General features: G+C 49.4%; 1 protein-coding gene across 1 annotated transcript in view; it reads right to left on the bottom strand.

Moving 5' to 3' along the window:
* The window catches only part of LOC135819162 (uncharacterized), a gene marked incomplete at its 5' end in the record, with an annotated part of 333,212 nt that overhangs the window by 25,508 nt on the left and 287,704 nt on the right, over nt 1-20,000 (bottom strand). The window contains 2 exon segments of the mRNA XM_065332321.1: nt 3,450-3,656; nt 13,865-14,056. Of these exon segments, the coding sequence (XP_065188393.1) occupies nt 3,450-3,656; nt 13,865-14,056 (399 nt within the window).

Here is a 20,000-nt window from a genome sequence, read left to right as displayed (position 1 = left end):
GTACGTTGGCCACACCTTCAGTACAAGTCGGCAGCATTGTACCCACTACACAGTTGAGCTTGACGGGACCATGCTTACTCCTGCAAGGGAGCTGATACCTTTGTTAGTTGATCAAGAGTGGCGCCTCTTCTCGTGTCGTGAGACGCAAAGGGCCGACAGTACTTCACGTACTGTAGACCCCCAGGCCCGTTGGAGGGAACACGGCATTGCCGTCTGCTGCTATGTTTGGGGGAAGAGCCCATATTGGGTGAAGCCACAATAATGACACAGCTACGCTTCCTGCCTGCTGCAATGTATCCCAGCCCACTGGATCGTGGACCAAGATCATGCCAGCATTTCGAGATCAGTAATATTCACATTTGGGTGAGCGGGCTCCCTGAATTGATCGTTGTACTATATTCTAGTTTGGCTGATTGCACCACTGTTGAATAATACTTACGCATTCTTGCCGCTGTTAGATACATTTGATTACATAATGTAGCATATTATCAAGAGTCCATATACAAGAGTAGGCAACTGTGATCTCTTTTCTATGGGCCAGATGCGCGGCGCGCTGCCTTCTTTACATCATTCAGCTGCAGTCCGCGCACTGCGGAAAATCAAACACCGCGCTTTCCCTCTGGTTTGAAATGAATTTTCGTACGGAACTGGAGTTCACGCGTCAAAATTTAGAGATCGCGTAGGTACTGGAATGAATCGAGCAAAAAGCGGATGGGCTCGTTCGAGAAATGGTGGGTTTGAGTGCATGCTTTCAGAGCGTGATGGAGGCAAGTTACGTAATGAAGGCAGTGCGCCCATAACCACAGTTGCATACTCTTGTTTATGCACTCTTGATATTATATAAGGAGCTGTTTTGCTGGAATTCATCCTCGACTCTTGGGGAGCTTACTACTCCCTCGATTCTGGGAGAGTCACTCCGACTCTCCCCTGCTCTGGGTTATTGACTCTTCACGCTTGATCCTTCAATCTAGCATTGTTTCAATATTATTATTATTCACACATATCCGCCGGATGAGTATGCGTGGCCCATGCACCATGAGGACCCACGAATACAAACCAGCATATGTTCCCTCAGCAATACAAGCAAGCAAGCACGCAAAGATAAATGAGAGCCCAGGCAGCAAAAACAAAACGAAGAGAGATGAGGACAAAGGCAACGAAAACAATTCCACAGCATAGCCAGGGATTGAATGTGTGCATCTGGGTACGACAGTTAATACGGCTAGTGCAGCCGTACAGAGCACAGCAGCACGAAAATACAAAAGTGCCACAGCAGCAGCCAAGAGTGTGCAAACACTAAAAAAGAAGATCAGTCCATGAAAAAATTATTGCTTCAATAAACACTGTTCAAGTGGAATTAGAAACCTGTTGTTCTGTGTGAACTCGCCAACTAGGATGGCGACTATATTGGTCGTCTACCTGGGTAGCCACTAGACTGATCTAAGCCACGTCACAAACCTGCCGACGCGGCCCTGACACTATCTTTCTGTACATACACATTAGGCTAGTAAAAATGCTGATAAATGGCTTCCAAAACTTTTAACTGTAGTCTATAACCATGACAACCACAGCACAATACAGTGAAACGAGAATCGGAATACAAGTTGCAACAATCAGGACTAGCTAGCGGAGAGAGTACACTGAAGACTTTCTACTACAAAACCTACACACAGCACCAACACTCTAACCGCGCACTCTCGCGGCCACTCTCCTCATTGCTCTCCGACTCACTGCTTCCTTCACCATTCGTTCCATCCTCTGATTCCTCTGTATTCTCTCTGTTTGGTCCATCCCGCCTAGTCCGGTCCATTGCACTTGACTCGGCCGTCAACCTGCTGTCACGTCCCTCCTTTGGCCCTTGTCCGTTGAATGCATAGCTTCTGTTGTAGTTGGCTGTTGATGTCTTGGTCTTTCAATAGTGGCATTGCATGGTGGATTAGTTGTGGTTGTTGTCTCTTGTTTCACTGTATTGTGCCATGGTCGTCATGGTTATGGACTGCAGTTAAAAGTTTTGGAAGCCATTTACCAGCGTTTGTACAAGCCTAATTTGTGTGTACAGAAAGATAGTATAATTTTGTGTGTACAGAAAGATAGTATAATTAGATTGAAATTGTTCAAGTAACATGTTGTGTTTGGTGTGGCCATGCTTGGCCGTTAGTGTTCTAGGTGAACTGTACTGCTGTTATGTGTTATTTCTCTGACTTAGGCTGTACTCACACTACTTGAAAAACCGCATACAAGTGACGTACGTGTGAATGTTGCCACCGTGACGGTTGCGAAAATGAAAAAAGCCCTTGAAAGCCGCTTGAAAGGTTTCAGCGGAAACGGAACCCTCTTTTACGAGGTTTTTTGCTTTCAAGCCGTTTGGAAAGCTGTGTGAGGTCAGGAGGCCGGAGTACTATTGTACGTTGAAAGGCTCCAGAATATTTTTCATGCTTTGTTTCCTCGTGGTCGTACTGCTCCTGTACATAATATACTTGTAGTTTCCTTTTTTTGCCTGTCATTTCTGAATTCTGTGGTGTTTTTTCCGAGTATTTTCCGTCTTCTTTCTTCCAGTAGCTTCCCGTTGTGTTGATTGCCGTTTCTGTCGCATTTCTTTTGTACCATTGTTTTGTACCGACATCATGCCTCGCGTAGTGTTTTCTGACAACTTGAAGAAGCTCATCGAGCTATGGAGAGAAACCTCTTCATCCGTCGACGTCGACGATGTGCTACTTCTTCGCGAGGCATGGCGAATGAACTCCACGATCCAAGCAAGATATAACTGTTTCTATTTTTCCCAAGAACTGAAAATTTCAAATAAGTTGATCGAGCGCAAAAAAATTGAAGGAACGCAGGCTCGGGATTTGCAAAACCACCACATGACAATCATGTTTCTCCATGGTAATTTGCTGACAAAAATGTTTCAAGTCGTCACTGGAGTGCAGTGTGCTTGGAAAGGCTTTTTCAAGTACTTTTGTCTAGTTTTGAACGCGACATTCGCGTCAAACTTTCAAGTAGTGTGAGTACAGCCTTAGGTTTTCTATAATTGTTCAAATTTGTTCCAGTGTCTTTTAGTACAATGACGATTCCTGATGAGTATTGTACGAAAACTTATTTGAATCCTAATTCTTCTCTACACTATGTCTTCCTACTTTCATCGTTTTATTGCACATTGTCTCCACTGTTTTACATTGCATGAATAAAGTATACACAAATGTCGATTCAGCTTTTTTTGAATTCTTTATTCTCACGGGTGTCTTATTGATTGCGATTATCAAATTATTGTCTCCTCTCCGTTTGTTAAAATAATTATATGAACTTTTCTCTCCTTTTACAAACTTTCAGTTTGTGCTTCACCCTTCGGTCCAATGGATCTCGGTGCTGTACTTCTTGCCTCCTATTAAGGTGAAGCCATTTCTGTTTCAGCTTTGGGATTTATTAAAAGTAGTCATAATAAAAATACTTACTTTGAAGAGCAACCACCAAAATTGGATCACTCTGTACTGAAATATTGGCAGCAAAACTTCCAATCCGAGCAATGATGCTGTTTGCGTCACGCTGGAGTTCGAAGTTCTCATGGCCATCTCGAATGTCTTGTGTTGTCAAGTTGCCTTCCACTTCAATATTGCCTTCTTTGGAGAACACTTGTATGGTGATGCTAGAGAGGTTTTGTCCTAGAATATTGGGAAAGAAAAATCCACACCGAGACACAAAATCAAGCATTTATCCCCGTAGCTATGCAAAAGACGTTACTTGTTTGTGCCTGACGACGGCATGCCTGGCACTATCCCATACACTGTCCCTTTGGAAAAACGCGGCCAAGAATTCAAAATTCTGCGGCAAATTCCGCGGGGAAAAGGGGGTTTTCTGCGGCATTTTCTGCTGTAAAATCAAAAATCTGCGGCACTTTCTGCAAGTTTTTCACCCTCCTCGTAGAGGATATGACAACTGTACTACAATGTAGTCGCATGAAGGAGCACTTTTTATACTATCCTTTGCAGTCATGAACTGAATAAAGAAAAAGCGAAGAATCTTGGAGAGACCTGCACTGGCAAGAGAAATGTGCTCAAACAGATCGCAAAGTAGTTTTTCTGCTGCTTTCTGAGTAGTAATTTTAGTAATTTACCCTAAAAAATCAGATTCCGCGGGCAAAACTTGGGTGTGGATTCGGTGATTTCCGCGGATGATGGCAACTTCTGCGAAATTTGCCGCGGCCGCGGAATCGCGTTTTTCCAAGGGGACAGCATACATGTCCCGTACCGTACCATCAAAGACAGCTGGTCACCATATTCAAAAATTAATAGGGCTTTCAACTGCAAGATCATAACGTGAAGCAACTTGGAAAAATGTGTATGTATGCGAAGTGTATCGGGGGAATGCATGCAGGGCGATAGTGCGGGTTCAAATCCCATGTTAGGCCAAGCCAAAGAATGTACTTCATGAATGGACTCAGATGGAGAGCCAAGGTTTAATTTATACAAAAGAGAAAGACCAAGGAACTACAAGTTACGCTATACTGTCCACTAACACTACCAGTTAATAAACAATCAGCTCATGCGATAAAATCGGTTGTGGCGACAAACGCGATTAGGCCGGCTGCAGGGACGCCGTAATGTCGCACTCGCCCCAGCACCATTCAAACAGTTCCCTTTGGCAGTTCACGGCACGAACTTCAACAAAGCCCCGTGAATGCGTACTAGGGGAAGGCTAGACAGCATGTCTCTAGACATCAATAGGCATCGTATGAAAAGCCAGTCAATAGCACTAAAGAGCGAAAGCCTTTGTCACGGTTCGGTTTCACTCGCGCACCGGGCCCGAGCTGCCAGCGCAAACAAATGCCGGGCGCGAGCTGGCAGCACGAACAAACACCGTACTCACACGAGACCGCTGGGCCAACGGATGGCCACAGCCATCAAAAACAGGAACAAACCCATCCACGGCTCTTTCTCTTGCTAGCTGTGCCGCTGCGTGCATCCAACTGTTTTGCAATTTCTTTCTTCCTTGTTGCAATTACTCGGCGAGATTTGAAATTTCTAAAGTTCCGCAGTCGCAGGAGATCCTGAGCCGTCACCATGAGCTCCGTGCCATCACTTTCCGATCTCCGCCAACTCAAAGTCGACGGAGTTGAAACTCGACTGCGAGAACTGGGGCTTTCTTGCTCAGGCAATTTTAGAGCCCAGGTGAGCCGTCTGCATGAGCATTTGTCGGCCCAGGCAAGAAACAAAGCTAAGTCTACGAGCCAGGTCGCAAAAAAGACCACGCGTCGGCGGGCTAGTCCTGCAGTCCCGGCCACTCAAAGCCCCGCGGCCGCGACCCAGCCTGACTCGTCGCCCGCGTTCACGTCGCAGCAATCTGCCGAGATCTCTCGCGGGTCGTGCAAGATGCAGTGGCGTCCTGCATGACGTCATTGACAACTTCGATGGGTCTACCGGTGGTACCTCCACATGCACAGCCAACTGTAGCAGCAGCAACAGCAGCACAGCGGGCTGGTCCAGTCTCTGGTGATGTTGTGGTGCCTGACTCTGAGCCTGAATATGTCCAGCCTTCACTGGCTTCAGCACTAAGACCAGACCAGGAGAGTCTCTTCCTGGACGGCGATTTGCTCGCCCCAGAGCGTCCACCATCCATCCCATTACCTGCCCTCAGCGACCATCTCACGGACAAGATTATCAAACGTGAGTACGTTGATTTTGGTAGGGTACCGGGAGAGCTGGCTTTTGATACGAGCATGGGTCCGGACAGTGGGTTCACCCTGCAGGGGACGGGGGACCACATCACCCTTGTGCCATCTGCCATGTCGTCGTCATCCCGTCTAAAGAAAGTTGTAGACTTGACATCGTGGTTGGAGGCGTTCTCAGCCTTCGCCCAAGTAGCCCTCCACCACGACCCCGGCAGAGGTCCGGAATTATTCAAGTACCAAAGCACAATCGTGAAAGCGGCCGCACGCTATACATTCGGTGCGTGGTCTGGCTTCGACATGTCGTTCCGTGCAAGAGCTGCACGCAGCAAATCTAGCCTTGCCACGTCAGATCCGGAACTCTGGTCGGAGTGGTTTACAAACTCCATCCTGCCTCCCTGCCGTCACTGCAACCGGCAAGGTCATTTAACAGTTCGCTGCCCCCGCGCCCGTAGCCTAGCTTCACTGTCTGACGGGCCAGCAGCCAAACGCCCCTTTCCGGCACAGCGGTCAGGGGCTACCGCTCACCCAAACGCCCCAGCTGTCTGCCGCGACTACAACCAAGGCCGCTGCCAACGCGCAGCCTGTCGCTACGGCCACCAGTGCAGCACATGCTTTGGCAGCCACCCCGCCAAGTCATGCCCAGGAAAGCCAGCCGCCGCCAGCCGCGACCAATAGCTCGCAGTTGCCCAGCTTGGAGACTCGGTCACTCCAGTCACTCACCGGTAACTCTACACTCACCCAGGCCAATAGCACTCACACACTCTGCCCAGCTGCTCACATCTCTCCTACACGCACCCTCGCTCACGAGCCAATCCATTTGCACACGCCTGTAACCCCCATTAACGTTTCTTACCTGCAGGACGCTTTGTGTCAGCATCCTGATCCGGCTTTTGCCTCATTCGTAATACATTCTTTGTCTTACGGGTTCGATATTGGGTTTGCTGGTCCCCGTACCTTCCGAGTCTCTCGTAATCTCAAATCAGCGATTGAGCACCCTGACATTGTCGATGCTGCCATCGGTCGTGAAATTGCCGCAGGTCGCATGGCCGGTCCCTACCAAGAGCCCCCCTTCACACTTACACAGGTCTCCGGTTTGGGTGTGGTTCCCAAGAAGTCACGGTCGGTGCAAAAATGGCGCTTGATTATGCATCTGTCAGCACCACAGGGCCACTCAGTGAACGATGGTATCCCTGTCGACAAATTCTCTGTACAGTACTGTTCGGTCGACGACGGCGTAAATCTCGCACGGTCCCTAGGCCGTGGCTGCCATCTGTGGAAGGTCGACCTCCAAGACGCATTTCGCATTTGTCCAGTACGGAAAGAGGACTGGGAACTATTATGCCTGTTCTGGTGCGGGCAATATTACGTGGACAAATGCCTACCCTTCGGCCTTCGCTCATCACCGTCGCTGTTTAACAAAGTCGCAGACGCCCTCCAGTGGGTCATGTCGCACAACTTCGACGTAGCCCCAGTCATCCACTACTTAGACGACTACCTTGGTGGAGCGACGGACTCTATCGGCGCACAGCACCAGCTTGACCGTGCCCTGGTAGCCTGCCACGACTTAGGCTTCCCGGTCAATCCAAAAAAGGTGGAAGGCCCTAGTACAACCCTGACATTCCTCGGTGTCATGCTGGACACAGAGCGCTTCGAAATCCGCCTCCCATCCGACAAGTTAGAAGACCTTCTCATTGCCCTCAAGGCTTGGCAACATACCCGCCCTACCGCCCGCAAGTCTGAATTGTTGTCCCTGATAGGTCACCTCAGCTTTGCCTGCAAGGCGGTCCCTGCGGGCCGCATGTTTCTGCGCCGCCTCATTGATCTCAGCACGACGGTCCCGCATCCAAACGATTACATCAGAATCACAGAAGACGCCAAAGCAGACATCCAGTGGTGGCTTGACTTCCTCCCTGCCTGGAATGGCGTCGCCTTCTTCCTAGAACCCACGTGGTCAGCCGCCGCCGATATGGACCTCTACACGGACGCATCTAGAGCCATCGGCTATGGTGCTTTCTTCGCCGGCCGGTGGCTCCAACACCGGTGGCAGAGGCACCAATCCCAGAGATCCATCGCGTGGATGGAGCTCTTTGCCATCGTGGCCGCAGCATCCACATGGGCACCGCAGCTGCATCTGAAGCGCATCCGCTTCCACTGCGACAACCGTAGCGTATGCGACATCTGGCTCCGCTCACGCACAAAGTGCCCCGACTTAATGGCGCTGGTACGCACTTTGTTTGCCATTGCTGCCCGACACAACTTTCACGTCATAGTCTCCCACATCCCCGGCACTGACAATGCGATTGCTGACTCTCTGTCTCGGTTTCAGATGGCCCGATTTCGCCGACTGGCACCCACAGCAGAAGACACGCCATCTCCGGTGCCCGAGAGCACCTACTCCCTCTGATGTTGGAGGGTCAGGCCTACCAGTGGCTAGGCCTGTCAGCGTCCACACGTGCCACATACGCGACAGCCTGGAAACGACTGCACCAATTCTGCCAACTAGTCGGCACCAAGGTGATTACAGACACCATCATGCTGGCGTTTGTAGCCTACCTGGCGCGTCAACATGCCGCGTCAACCGTCCGCCTGTATGTGTCGGCGATCCGGGCAATTGCCAAAGAAAACGGCAAAGATCTCTCGTCGCGAAGAGTGGACCTCGCAGTTCAAGGAGTGGCACGTGCACAGGCCAACCGAACTAAAAACGCCAGTAAGCCAATCCTCCTGCCCCACATGGCAGCTATGCGCAGGGCCCTGATACGGTCTAACCTCAACGCGACCGACCGAGCCATGGTATGGGCAGCTATTTGCCTGGGCTTCTTTGCGTGTCTCCGGGCAAGTGAGTACACTTCCACAACCGCCACGACCATGTCAGACGGTGGCCTCCGAACAGAAGACCTCTCCATCACGCCGCAGGCAATACAGGTCACAATCAAGAAGTCCAAGACCGACCAACTCGGCAAGGGTCACTCCGTCCGGCTCACAACCACCAACTCAACGGTTTGCCCGGTCAAAGCCATGCATACCTATCTATCAAGACGCCCCAACCTGCCCAATAGACCACTGTTCGTTGACAGCTGTGGCAAGTTCCTAACTGCACCAAGACTCACCCGTCTAATCCGTCAGCTACTGAGCAGCGCAGGGTACCCACCTATCCAGTATTCACTGCACGGCCTCAGAGCCGGAGCCGCAACCACAGGAGCAATGAGCGGCTTCACCGAATCCGAGATCATGAAACTCGGCAGATGGCGAAGTGCCTGCTACAAGAACTATGTACGCTGTGGAAAGTAACTGTTCGCCGTCCGCAGGCGCGCAAGCGCGCACAGCCACACCCACATACACGCACCCGCAGACACATACACACGCACGCACACACACCCACGCATGCACACACACATGCATGCACGCGTACACTCACCCACAGTCTGACACCGCACAAGCATGCATGCAGGTACACACGCTGCGCACACGCTGGTACGCCCATTCGCGGACGTATGCACTCACGTTCTAGCACTGACTGTGCACGCACGCCTCTGATACTTATGATAAGTTATCTGCACCACTCTGTTGCTGTGCTATAGCTCCCACCTAGCGGTGTGGGACACCCCATGCTATGGCGGTGTGGGACACCCCAGACCATGGCGGTGTGGGACACCCCATGCCATGGCGGTGTGGGACACCCCATGCCATGGCGGTGTGGGACACCCCATGCCATGGCGGTGTGGGACACCCCATGTGTGCACGCACGCTCCGACTACATGCGATTCAAACCCTTCTCGGTGTCACTAAGGGAAAACAAACATGCGAAGGGCACGCATTTGAACTACGTACATGTAGCTGAAGCGCTTGAATACCACACTAAGGTCATTCGGCTGACCAACGCGGAATTTGGGGGCATTCGGCGGCTTGGTCTGATTCCTAGCTTGTTGGTAACCGGCTTGAGGTTTCCAAGGTTGCTATGACAACGTGCAGTCATGCGCAGGGCCACCCAACATGCGTTGGGGGCCCAGGAAAGACAGAAACGCGTTGCTAGGCAACAGCAAAAGCGCTCAGCGAGTATCACGCTACTCATGCAGCACGCACGCTGGCTTAGGGTATCACGCTACCCTTGCGCTGCGGGGTACCACATTGCCCCTCGCTGGAATCAGACCCGCGCCCCGGATACCTTGCGCTGGCCTCCTGACGGCCAAACTCAACCAACTTGCGCGCTGTGACTGGGGTTGTGCATGCCTTAGCAACATAATGTGGCCCAGGTCGGCAGACTTTCAATTAGCCAAGCGAGCTACTCAGGCCAGGGCGCATGATCACTATTCGCAGCACTTATCGTCCATGCAGCAGTCGGGTTAAAATCGGTTGTGGCGACAAACGCGATTAGGCCGGCTGCAGGGACGCCGTAATGTCGCACTCGCCCCAGCACCATTCAAACAGTTCCCTTTGGCAGTTCACGGCACGAACTTCAACAAAGCCCCGTGAATGCGTACTAGGGGAAGGCTAGACAGCATGTCTCTAGACATCAATAGGCATCGTATGAAAAGCCAGTCAATAGCACTAAAGAGCGAAAGCCTTTGTCACGGTTCGGTTTCACTCGCGCACCGGGCCCGAGCTGCCAGCGCAAACAAATGCCGGGCGCGAGCTGGCAGCACGAACAAACACCGTACTCACACGAGACCGCTGGGCCAACGGATGGCCACAGCCATCAAAAACAGGAACAAACCCATCCACGGCTCTTTCTCTTGCTAGCTGTGCCGCTGCGTGCCTCCAACTGTTTTGCAATTTCTCCCTCCCACCCACGCCTCTTGATCTGTCCTAGCTCGCTGGCTTAGGGTATCACGCTACCCTTGCGCTGCGGGGTACCACATTGCCCCTCGCTGGAATCAGACCCGCGCCCCGGATACCTTGCGCTGGCCTCCTGACGGCCAAACTCAACCAACTTGCGCGCTGTGACTGGGGTTGTGCATGCCTTAGCAACATAATGTGGCCCAGGTCGGCAGACTTTCAATTAGCCAAGCGAGCTACTCAGGCCAGGGCGCATGATCACTATTCGCAGCACTTATCGTCCATGCAGCAGTCGGGTTAACATTGCACTACACTGACCGACGGTACTGACGTTCTACAACTAACTGGCTATCAGCTCTAGCACATCTTCAGTAACTGGTGGAGTTAGTGGACAGTATAGCGTAACTTGTAGTTCCTTGGTCTTTCTCTTTTGTATAAATATACTTCGTGATCGTCCTTTATTCTTCAGAAAAAATGGGGAGGGCGGATTTCTATTTCTCGCTCTCGTTATCTGGGTGGACTGTTAATCATAACCAGTAACTTATAGGTCCTGTTCTCTTTACATTATTTCTATAGGCTCAACATCCGAGTTTTTGACTACCAACTCCCTCAGTACTACTGTAGTGTCGCATCCCTGGCTCAGCGTGACCGGACCCAGAAATCACTACAAGCGGCGACCGAATAGGCGTGTCGCCTCACCACGAGCCCAGCACAACCCTGGGGCCAACCAATATAGCTGGCTTGGGCCAAGGTCAACCCCACACGATCAACAGACAAGGATTGTTAACTTCACGTTGTGAGTAGTATTCAAATCCGAGCTCAAAGTAAACCAAGACAGAGAGCTGAGACCGAGTCTTGACTGCAGTAGAAGAGAGAGAGAGAGAGAGAGAGAGAGCTTCTTTTATAGCGCAATTTAGAGATATGGCGTGATCATTGCCTAGAACGGTACGAGGTATTTCCAGGAACTACTAGAACAGGTAAAACTGGAATATGAGCAGCCAGTCAGCAGAAAAGCAGAATGCACGTACGTAATCATTCGAGAAGAAAGAGAAAGAAAGACATGGAGAAGAAAGACCAAATTGGGACGTGGGGAGCCCGCTCACCCACGTCAGAGTACAATGTGCGTATATGAGGGTCACGTTGGGGAGTCCGCTCACCCAACGTGCCATTGCTCAGCGGCTTCTTATGGTAAGTTCTGCTGCATTCTTGTTCTTGGTTGCGTGATACTCTGACCTCTTGCGCGGTGACGGTTTTGGCTCTAGCACACGTCTCCTCTCTTGCACTTAGCTCTTGTTATACAATGTCATGTTAGTCTTGGCTCTTTGCACGAAGCCCCGAGGCATCGTGGAAACCTGTAGAACGTCGTAGTGACGTGGTTTCGCACAAAGCCTGGAGTCACATTTCCAGGAAATGAAGCACTTCCAGGAAACGTACAACGCGAGAACCTACCTGACCAGGTTCCGGCATTGGGTCACATGATGTGCCATGCCAAGAACTTGCAAGAAGGCATGTCACCTACGTGGGAAAATGCGTGTCGCTCAACCTACATGCTAAGCACGTGGCACAAGACACTGGCCAAACCACGTTCTATCAAAAAGGGCGCGACAGCTCAGCACAGAGCTGCTCACTATGTAGATCCTGCTGTCACAGGACTATCAGGCAGCAGTCGTCACGTCCAGGCACGTGACAGTAGTAATAGAATCACACCATCTATCACAATATCAACATGCCATAACTAGGTATTTGATAACCGCATTCAATAAGACAAACTGAATCGACATTAGTGTATGCCTTATTCATGCAATGTAAAACGGTGGAGACAATGTGCAGTGTCCTTTAGTACAACGACGATCCCTGATGAGTGTCGTCCGAAAACTTGTTTGAATCCTAATTTTGCTCTACACTATTTCTTCCTATTTTCATCGTTTTATTGCACATTGTCTCCACCATTTTACATTGCATGGATAAGGTATATACAAATGTCGATTCAGCTTGTTTTATTGATTGCGGTTATCAAATTGTTGTCTCCTCGCCGTTTGTTGCAATAACTATCATAACGTATGTCTAGACGGCTACAGATCATACATCTCGGCGAGGATCAACACTCATGAATTGCTGTGGTGTTGGCTCGAAGAGCACTAGATTATCGGAATAAACTACAATACAGCAATGAATACGAAGAAGAACAAGAAACTATAAAATATCCGAAGCTGTATCTCTTGGAACCGAGAAGAGACCCAGAAAAGCCCCAAAGGCAAAAAAGGCAGGAAGAAACAGACTAGAACAAGTCCAGAAAAGGAAGCTACAGGCAATGTACAGCAGTGAGGATAAATACGGGATCGTGAATGTGGATGCGCGAGTACGACTGAGAGTCCGACTGCGGAACACAGAGACATAAAAGGTTGAGTCCAACCAAAAGGAGTCCAGACGAGGCAATCCACAGTACAAGCAGTGAAGCCAGAAATACTAAACATGGACCCAGGCCACAAGTTACTGCATGACACAGATGCTGACCAGCCGATACTACACGTGTACATGATACCAAAACTAGAGCCGTCTGTACAACGTATCCCATTCGATATCCATACTCATCCTATTTTCTTTTCCCATCTTTTATGTTGTTTTCTGCCTTGACATCAGCATCTTCCATTTTTGATTTCTGTTTACCACCACTCAGCATAAGCAAAATCATCAATCATTTAATTGACTATGACGCGAAAATGCAAATAATAATAATAATTTACACTCGGATACTGAGCCAGTAATAAATGTAAAAAAGAGAAGAAACACATGAGAACGAGTTATGCAGCAACTATCCACGACTGTAACAAGATGATAAACGGTCAGAAAGTGCGAGAATAGGGAACAAAACTGACAGGCTACTGAGACATTCAGCGACCCAAGAGCTAGCTATAACAGTGTGCAAACCAACAGCCTTCCAACTTGGAAGGTTCATGGTTACGTAGGACCGAAGAGGGGAAGGTGAGCGCAGCGAAAATGTGCACAAGCTAAGTCCCGCGGCAACAAAGAAAACCGACTGTTACAGGACGATGACGAGACCAGTTTAAAATAACATGACAATGCGGTCTGAATGTCTCAGCAGCCTGTCAGTTTTGTGCCCTATTATCGCACTTTCTGACCGTTTATCATCTTGTTACAGTCGTGGATAGTTGCTGCATAACTCGTTCTCATGTGTTTCTCCTCTTTTTTACAATAATAATAATAATGATAATAATACTCAATCTGCGGACAGCATGCTGTTTCGTTCTTTGTGAATAATAATAATAATTACAAGTACAAATGGATATTGCCCTTTTGTTTCTCCACAAGATGCAGCATAATAAACCTGACTCAACTTTCAGCAGTGGGGTTACACAAAAAAATTCACCGTTACACAAACTGTTGGGGATTCAGCATGGTCAAACTTACTAAGCACAACACCAACACGTGTGATGGAGGTAAAGTTGGCGTCATTGTCAACCGGCACGATCTCCATTCTTGCTGTAACTTGCATGGAAAGATCAGTTCCATGCATGTCTCCCAGGACAAACTCTCCCACCACATGGAAGTCAAACTTCTCTCCACCAATGCTTGCAAGATGTGGATCACCATAGCAGTAACCTTGGAGTACAAAAGGTGGTACAAAAACAAAGCCGAAGGATGTGCTTGATGGAATGTCTAGATTCTGTTAGAATTTTATATTAAAAAAATACTTCCATGAAAGCAGTCTCTGAACTGCAATGGCATGTAATGGTAGTGCCCCCGCACCCCTTTCGAACTTGATTGGTGTGCATCCTGGAAATGCTTACACACACATCACAAGGAACAAAACATTGAGCATAGGTCACACACTGGGACATACACCAAAAACTCTGGATGGCTCTGCAATTGAATGTTTGTAATCTGAAGGTTTCTGTAAACTTGTCACATATATTAGGCCAAAACAAAAAATAGGCTTGTTTCCAGTCGGCAACCCCTCAGAAAGGAGACTCGGTCGGCCGGAATGAAACTTTTTTTGGATACTTTTTTTGGTTCCTCAATCGTTGTGGTATTGATGGACAAGAGCACCTACACATGTACATTGTACATAATGGCAAGGATCAATATCAAAGTTGACTGACTCAATGTTCTTCTACAGCATGTGGTGTATTCCTGTTTTTGTACATCCTGAGAAATCAAGCAAACAGTTCGAGTCCTTCCAGCTCCGTTAGTCTAGCTCATATCGACCCCGGAGGTTTTCGAGCCGACAGCTGAGAATCTCTGCTACCTTGTAGGTGTTTCTATTGTGGAATTCGGTTGAGATTTGACTGAGTTATGACTCGTTGAGTGCACTTGCACATTGCCACCATTTGTATACATTTGGGACCATGAAAAAGTTTCAGAATTTGGGAAAAAGTGGCCCGGCCGGCCGACCGGAAACAAGGTCATTATTTGTTTTGGCCTTATTTGTTTTATTTGGCGCTGTTTGCATGATGCACCCAGGCCAGTTGTAAATCTAATGAGGCCTTTCGTACCATTACGTCTCAAATCAGTACATGGTGATAATGAGACGAATAACAACTCATCTTATCATGTCCCCTGTGTGCCTGAGTGCAGTATGTACAAGTAAGAATATTCCACAACGCTTCAAGATTCACGCACGGGCGCACAACAAATGCCACCTAGATGTGCTACAGGTTGTATACATTGCCAGGCTACAGTCTGAGCTTTGTAGACAGAAGGAGTTTGCTAGTAAGCTAGTGATATTTTGACTTCACGCCTCCCTGTTATAGTTCTTGTACTCTTTGGCGCAACTCGCACCATCATTCAGCCTGCGTACGTTTCATCACAATTTTTCCGCCAATATGCTGATAAATTGACATCGTTGTACTCTGTCACATTCTTACCATTGTACTGATTTGAGAAGTAATGGTACGAAAGGACTCTTCAGATTTACAACTAGCTTCGTCTCATGTACTCTTTTTTTGTGGAAATAGTGATGTCACATGCCATATCTATGGCCTTTCCCCATCAATACCCGTGTATGCGGAGCACAACCTGCTTCGTGTACACCAGCTCTTGCGTGAGACAGTGTGCTGGCTGGTCCACCGGTGCCTACATTCCACCATGGAGCAGCCGCTGATCAGCGCATTATTTGGAGATTTTGTCACTCCGACTACAGTCCATTCATTGGAAACTGGCACCCTAACTTTTTGGTGTCTCTCTCACATAGTTGTAGATATCGTGAAAACAACAGTACCTCTTGCATTGTGCGACCCGTGCAATTACTCCTTGCCACATTTGAGGCCAGAAAGGTCCAAGAAAAGGGAAATAGAAATTCAGCCAGGTTTTATTAGGACAGGTATGCCATGGCAAAATGTATGGAGAAGCAGATCCAAAACCCAGATTTTTGAGATTTAAAGTGGATTTTTGATCCTCAATTCGGCCCAAATCCGACTTTCAAAGCCAGCGGGCCAGTTTCCGATGAATGGACTGTAGAGCTGGCCAAACGCGCGGCTCCCAACAACATCTGCTGCAGCTTCAATCCAGAACTCATCCCGTGTCTCTTTCTGCTGCACGCGTTTGGAACAGTCTTCCACCTGATGCAAGAACCATCATGTCCCCCCTCCAGTTGAAGGGTGTGTTGCACGCGTATTGTCTTACTGTAGCGTGACAGCAACTCCCTCCCCTGTCTTGAGTACTACTAAAATCCTGATGCTCTGATACATGCCGAGGCTAGCTGTATGCTCAGTCTATACATTCTTGATCTTATCTTCTTCTTTTTTCCTTTCCCTTTAAAAAATGTGTTACTGTCAGAAGTCGTCTTCAGGGAGGCAGATATGCCTGTTTGTTGTACGACTTTAAATAAATCCAACCAACCAACATGTATGTGATTTGGAGTCCGGGACATTTCAAAGTTACGGGCAGTACCCGGTCCCGGACCGCATGGATAAACGAGGTATGAGTGTACAAGCAAGTGTGTGTGTGTGTGTGTGTGACTCTACAGGAGTCAGTTAGGAATTTTGTAGCTCTCATCGTTTGATTAGTTTTTGTTAGTTTTCAGTTCTCAGGGACGACTCTGGGCTTCCAGGGTCGTCCCTGGGACAGTTCCCAGTAGAAGTCCACAGCGGAAAGTCACCAGAGCAGATTACAGGACGAACTTCGGGTGTCGTCACTCTGACTCTGTTTTCCGCTGTTGGACCCATCGCGAGGCCTTGCAAGCCCGCGAATGGAGCCATCTACCGCACGCAGTAGGAGACGAAAGGAGTTTACCCTGAGCGTTGGGACGTGGAATGTCCGCTCGTTGCTGGAAAGTGAAGGACCCGTCCAAACAGCATCCACTCGACATCAAGTGGCTGACGACAAGAAAATTTATCGGATAATTCAAATTTTCAAACGTCTTGGATTGGAAATAGTTTGTCTTCAAGAGACCTACTGGCTGGATAAGAACGTTTACAACATCGACGGAGCAGTGCTAATTTCGTCTGGAAGACCTTCACCTGGCGAGGGAGAGTCGTGTCGAAGGGGTGAAGGTGTTGCGATTCTGTTGCTGGGAAATGCAGCTCGCGCGTGGCGTGACGGCGGTTGTCAATACGACGCCCGCAGCTCTCGGATTGTGTCAGCGCGATTGAAGTTTGATATTCATGGGTGTTCACCGGTATGGTATACTGTCATCTCCGCATATGCTCCGACGTTCGCCAGCAAGCGAATTGCCAAGGAACAGTTCTTTGCGGACTTGCAAGCGACTTTGCCACGGATGGGCACAGAAAAGTTTATTCTGTTGGGTGACTTCAACGCCAGAGTTGGATCCCGTACGCATGCTGACGCTGATGAGTGGTCACGTGTACGGGGCCCACATGGAGTGGGTGAGATGAACTCTGCAGGACGTGAGCTGTTGGATTTTCTTGCAACTATTCAGGCGATGGTGTGTAACACATGGTTCTGCAAGACAGAGGATAGGAAGTGGACCTGGCAACATCCAAGGTCAAAGAGATTTCATTGTATTGATTTTGTCATCACGTCACAAGCTGACTACCACCAATGTATTGATGCTCAAGTTATAAGAAGTGCGGAATGTGGGAGCGACCACAACCTGGTGGCTGCGCGTTTTGTAGTAGGCCGTCTGCAGCGCCGCTCGCGTTGTGTGCAAACGAAGAAATGTAAGCGGTTTGATGTTGCACGTTTGAAGGATGTCCACAGCACTGACTCATCTGGAAACATCACACGAGTTGCTGATGTCTATCGTGAATGCCTCACAAACAGTCTGCAACAGCCGAATGAACATACCACCGTTGAATGCAAATGGTCGAGGTTGCGCACCGCGGTCACCGAGTCTGCAGAGGAGACCCTCGGTTTTCAGAAACGTCGTCAACCAGATTGGTTTACTGAGAGCAAAGATACCCTCGAACCCTTGTTGAATGAAAGGAATCAGCGATATCAAGAATGGATTTCAAGTGGCAGGTCTGATGACACGTGGAACAGGTTCAAGGCTGCCAGGAGTAAGGCAAGAGCTGCTGTCCGCTCTGCCAAGAACTCCTGGTTCACCAACAAAGCCAAATCTCTTGATGGTGCACGGTTCAGTTCCTCACGGGTGTGGGCATGTGTTAAGGATATGCAGGCTGCCAAGCAGGGATTACGCCCTGTGTCTACTACCGCTATTAGGGATGCAAATGGCAACATCTGCAAATCTGTGGAGGAACAAGGTGGACGATGGTACCAACATTTCGATGGCGTACTCAACATCCCTAGCACATTTGATCCATGTGCCATTGACGAAATAGACCAGCAGCCTATCAACCAGAACATCGCTGGCAAGCCGGATGCAGCAGAGGTGGCGCGAGCTATTCGACAACTCAGCAACGGCAAGGCCGCTGGCGCCTCAGCTATCCTGCCTGAGTTGGTCAAAGCGGGTGGTGAGAGTTTCATGGAGGCACTGTTGGATCTGTTGCACCATGTCTGGGATGACGAGGCTGTTCCGCAGGAATGGGTAGACTGCAACCTTGTGCCAATCCCAAAGAAAGGTAACCTCTCATTGTGTGATAATTGGCGTGGCATATCACTCCTGGATGTTGTTGGGAAAGTTGCTGCTCGAGTACTTCAGTCCAGATTACAGATTATTGCGGAGAATATTCTACCCGACTCCCAGTGCGGCTTTCGTAAGGGTCGATCTTGCACAGACATGGTGTTTGCAGTTCGCCAAGTCCTGGAGAAGTTGTACGAACATCGCTGCCCGGGATACGTTGTCTTTGTTGATTTACGTAAGGCGTACGACTCAGTAAACCGTGAATGCATGTGGCTGATTCTCGCGAAGGCAGGGGTCCCTAGTAACATCGTAAACATCATCAAGTCATTTCACACCTCCATGTCGGCTACTCTCTCCATCGGGTCAACACCCATCCAACCCATTGCAGTGAAGAGTGGTTTGCGGCAGGGCTGTTGTATGGCACCAGTCTTATTCAACATATTCATGTGGGCTGTTTTCCAGAGATGGTCCAGAGTGGTCGAGCATGTGCCTGGTATCGGCGTCCCGTTGGCATTCAATCCTGGGGGCTCGCTTTATTTCAAGAGAAAGCGTACTGACGATCAGACTACCATCAACGACTGCCAGTTCGCTGACGACTCTGCACTGTTTGCCACTACCCGTACTGCTGCTGCTCTTGCTCTGGATATGTTCATCGATGTCTCGTCTGCATTTGGTCTGACCGTCAATCTGGACAAGACCAAATTTATGGCGGTTGGCTATGGTATCACGGATGATGACCGACTTCCTCTTCCTGTGAAGAATGGCACATTGGAATGTGTGCGTGAGTTCCGATACCTGGGTGCTGTTATCCATGATTCTGGCCGATCTCACAAAGATGTATCGACCCGTGTTTCATCTGCCTCCCGTGCTTTTGGAGCGCTCCGTCATGCTGTCTTCAATGACCACAATCTCTCTCTGCGCACCAAGCGTCTGGTTTTCGAGGCCTGTGTTCTGTCCTTACTGCTCTATTGTGCGGAGACGTGGGTACCGCTGCAAAGTGATGTGCAACGGATCACGACCTTCTACTACCGGTCGCTTCTTTCCATCATGAGTGTTGCACAGCGGGATGTGTGGGACTTGAAGATAGCCAAGGACACCATTCTGAAAACATGGAATGCAGCAAACCCACTGGATATCCCCGACCGCCTCATGCAGAGAAGACTGGAATGGCTTGGGCACGTGGTACGCATGCCTGAGGAGCGGATGCCGCGGATGTTGTTGTTTGGCACATTGCTGCCACCACGCCCAGCGTGTGGCCCGCGGAAACGATGGCGAGACGCAATTAGGGTCGACCTGCGACGAATAAACATCGCCGACGAGTCATGGTTTGACACAGCGCAGGAACGATCTGAGTGGCGGCAAGCTTATCGAGCAATACAACCAGCTCAGAAACCGGCTCGGGAGATAGTCTGCGAGGTGTGCCGGCGTGCATTTGCTCGGCAGCAAGATATCGCCCGCCACAAGTGCATCATGGAACGGCGTAAACCAGTCCAGCAGCAAGCCAACAGCCGCCAGTGCTCCCAGTGTCACCGATGGTTTCGGAGTGCGGGTGGCATTGCAGTC

Source organism: Sycon ciliatum, chromosome 6, assembly GCF_964019385.1.
Source record: "Sycon ciliatum chromosome 6, ocSycCili1.1, whole genome shotgun sequence".
NCBI classification, from domain to species: domain Eukaryota; kingdom Metazoa; phylum Porifera; class Calcarea; order Leucosolenida; family Sycettidae; genus Sycon; species Sycon ciliatum.
The sequence above is the reverse complement of the archived record's forward strand: the minus strand, read 5'-3'. Positions and strand labels throughout refer to the sequence as shown.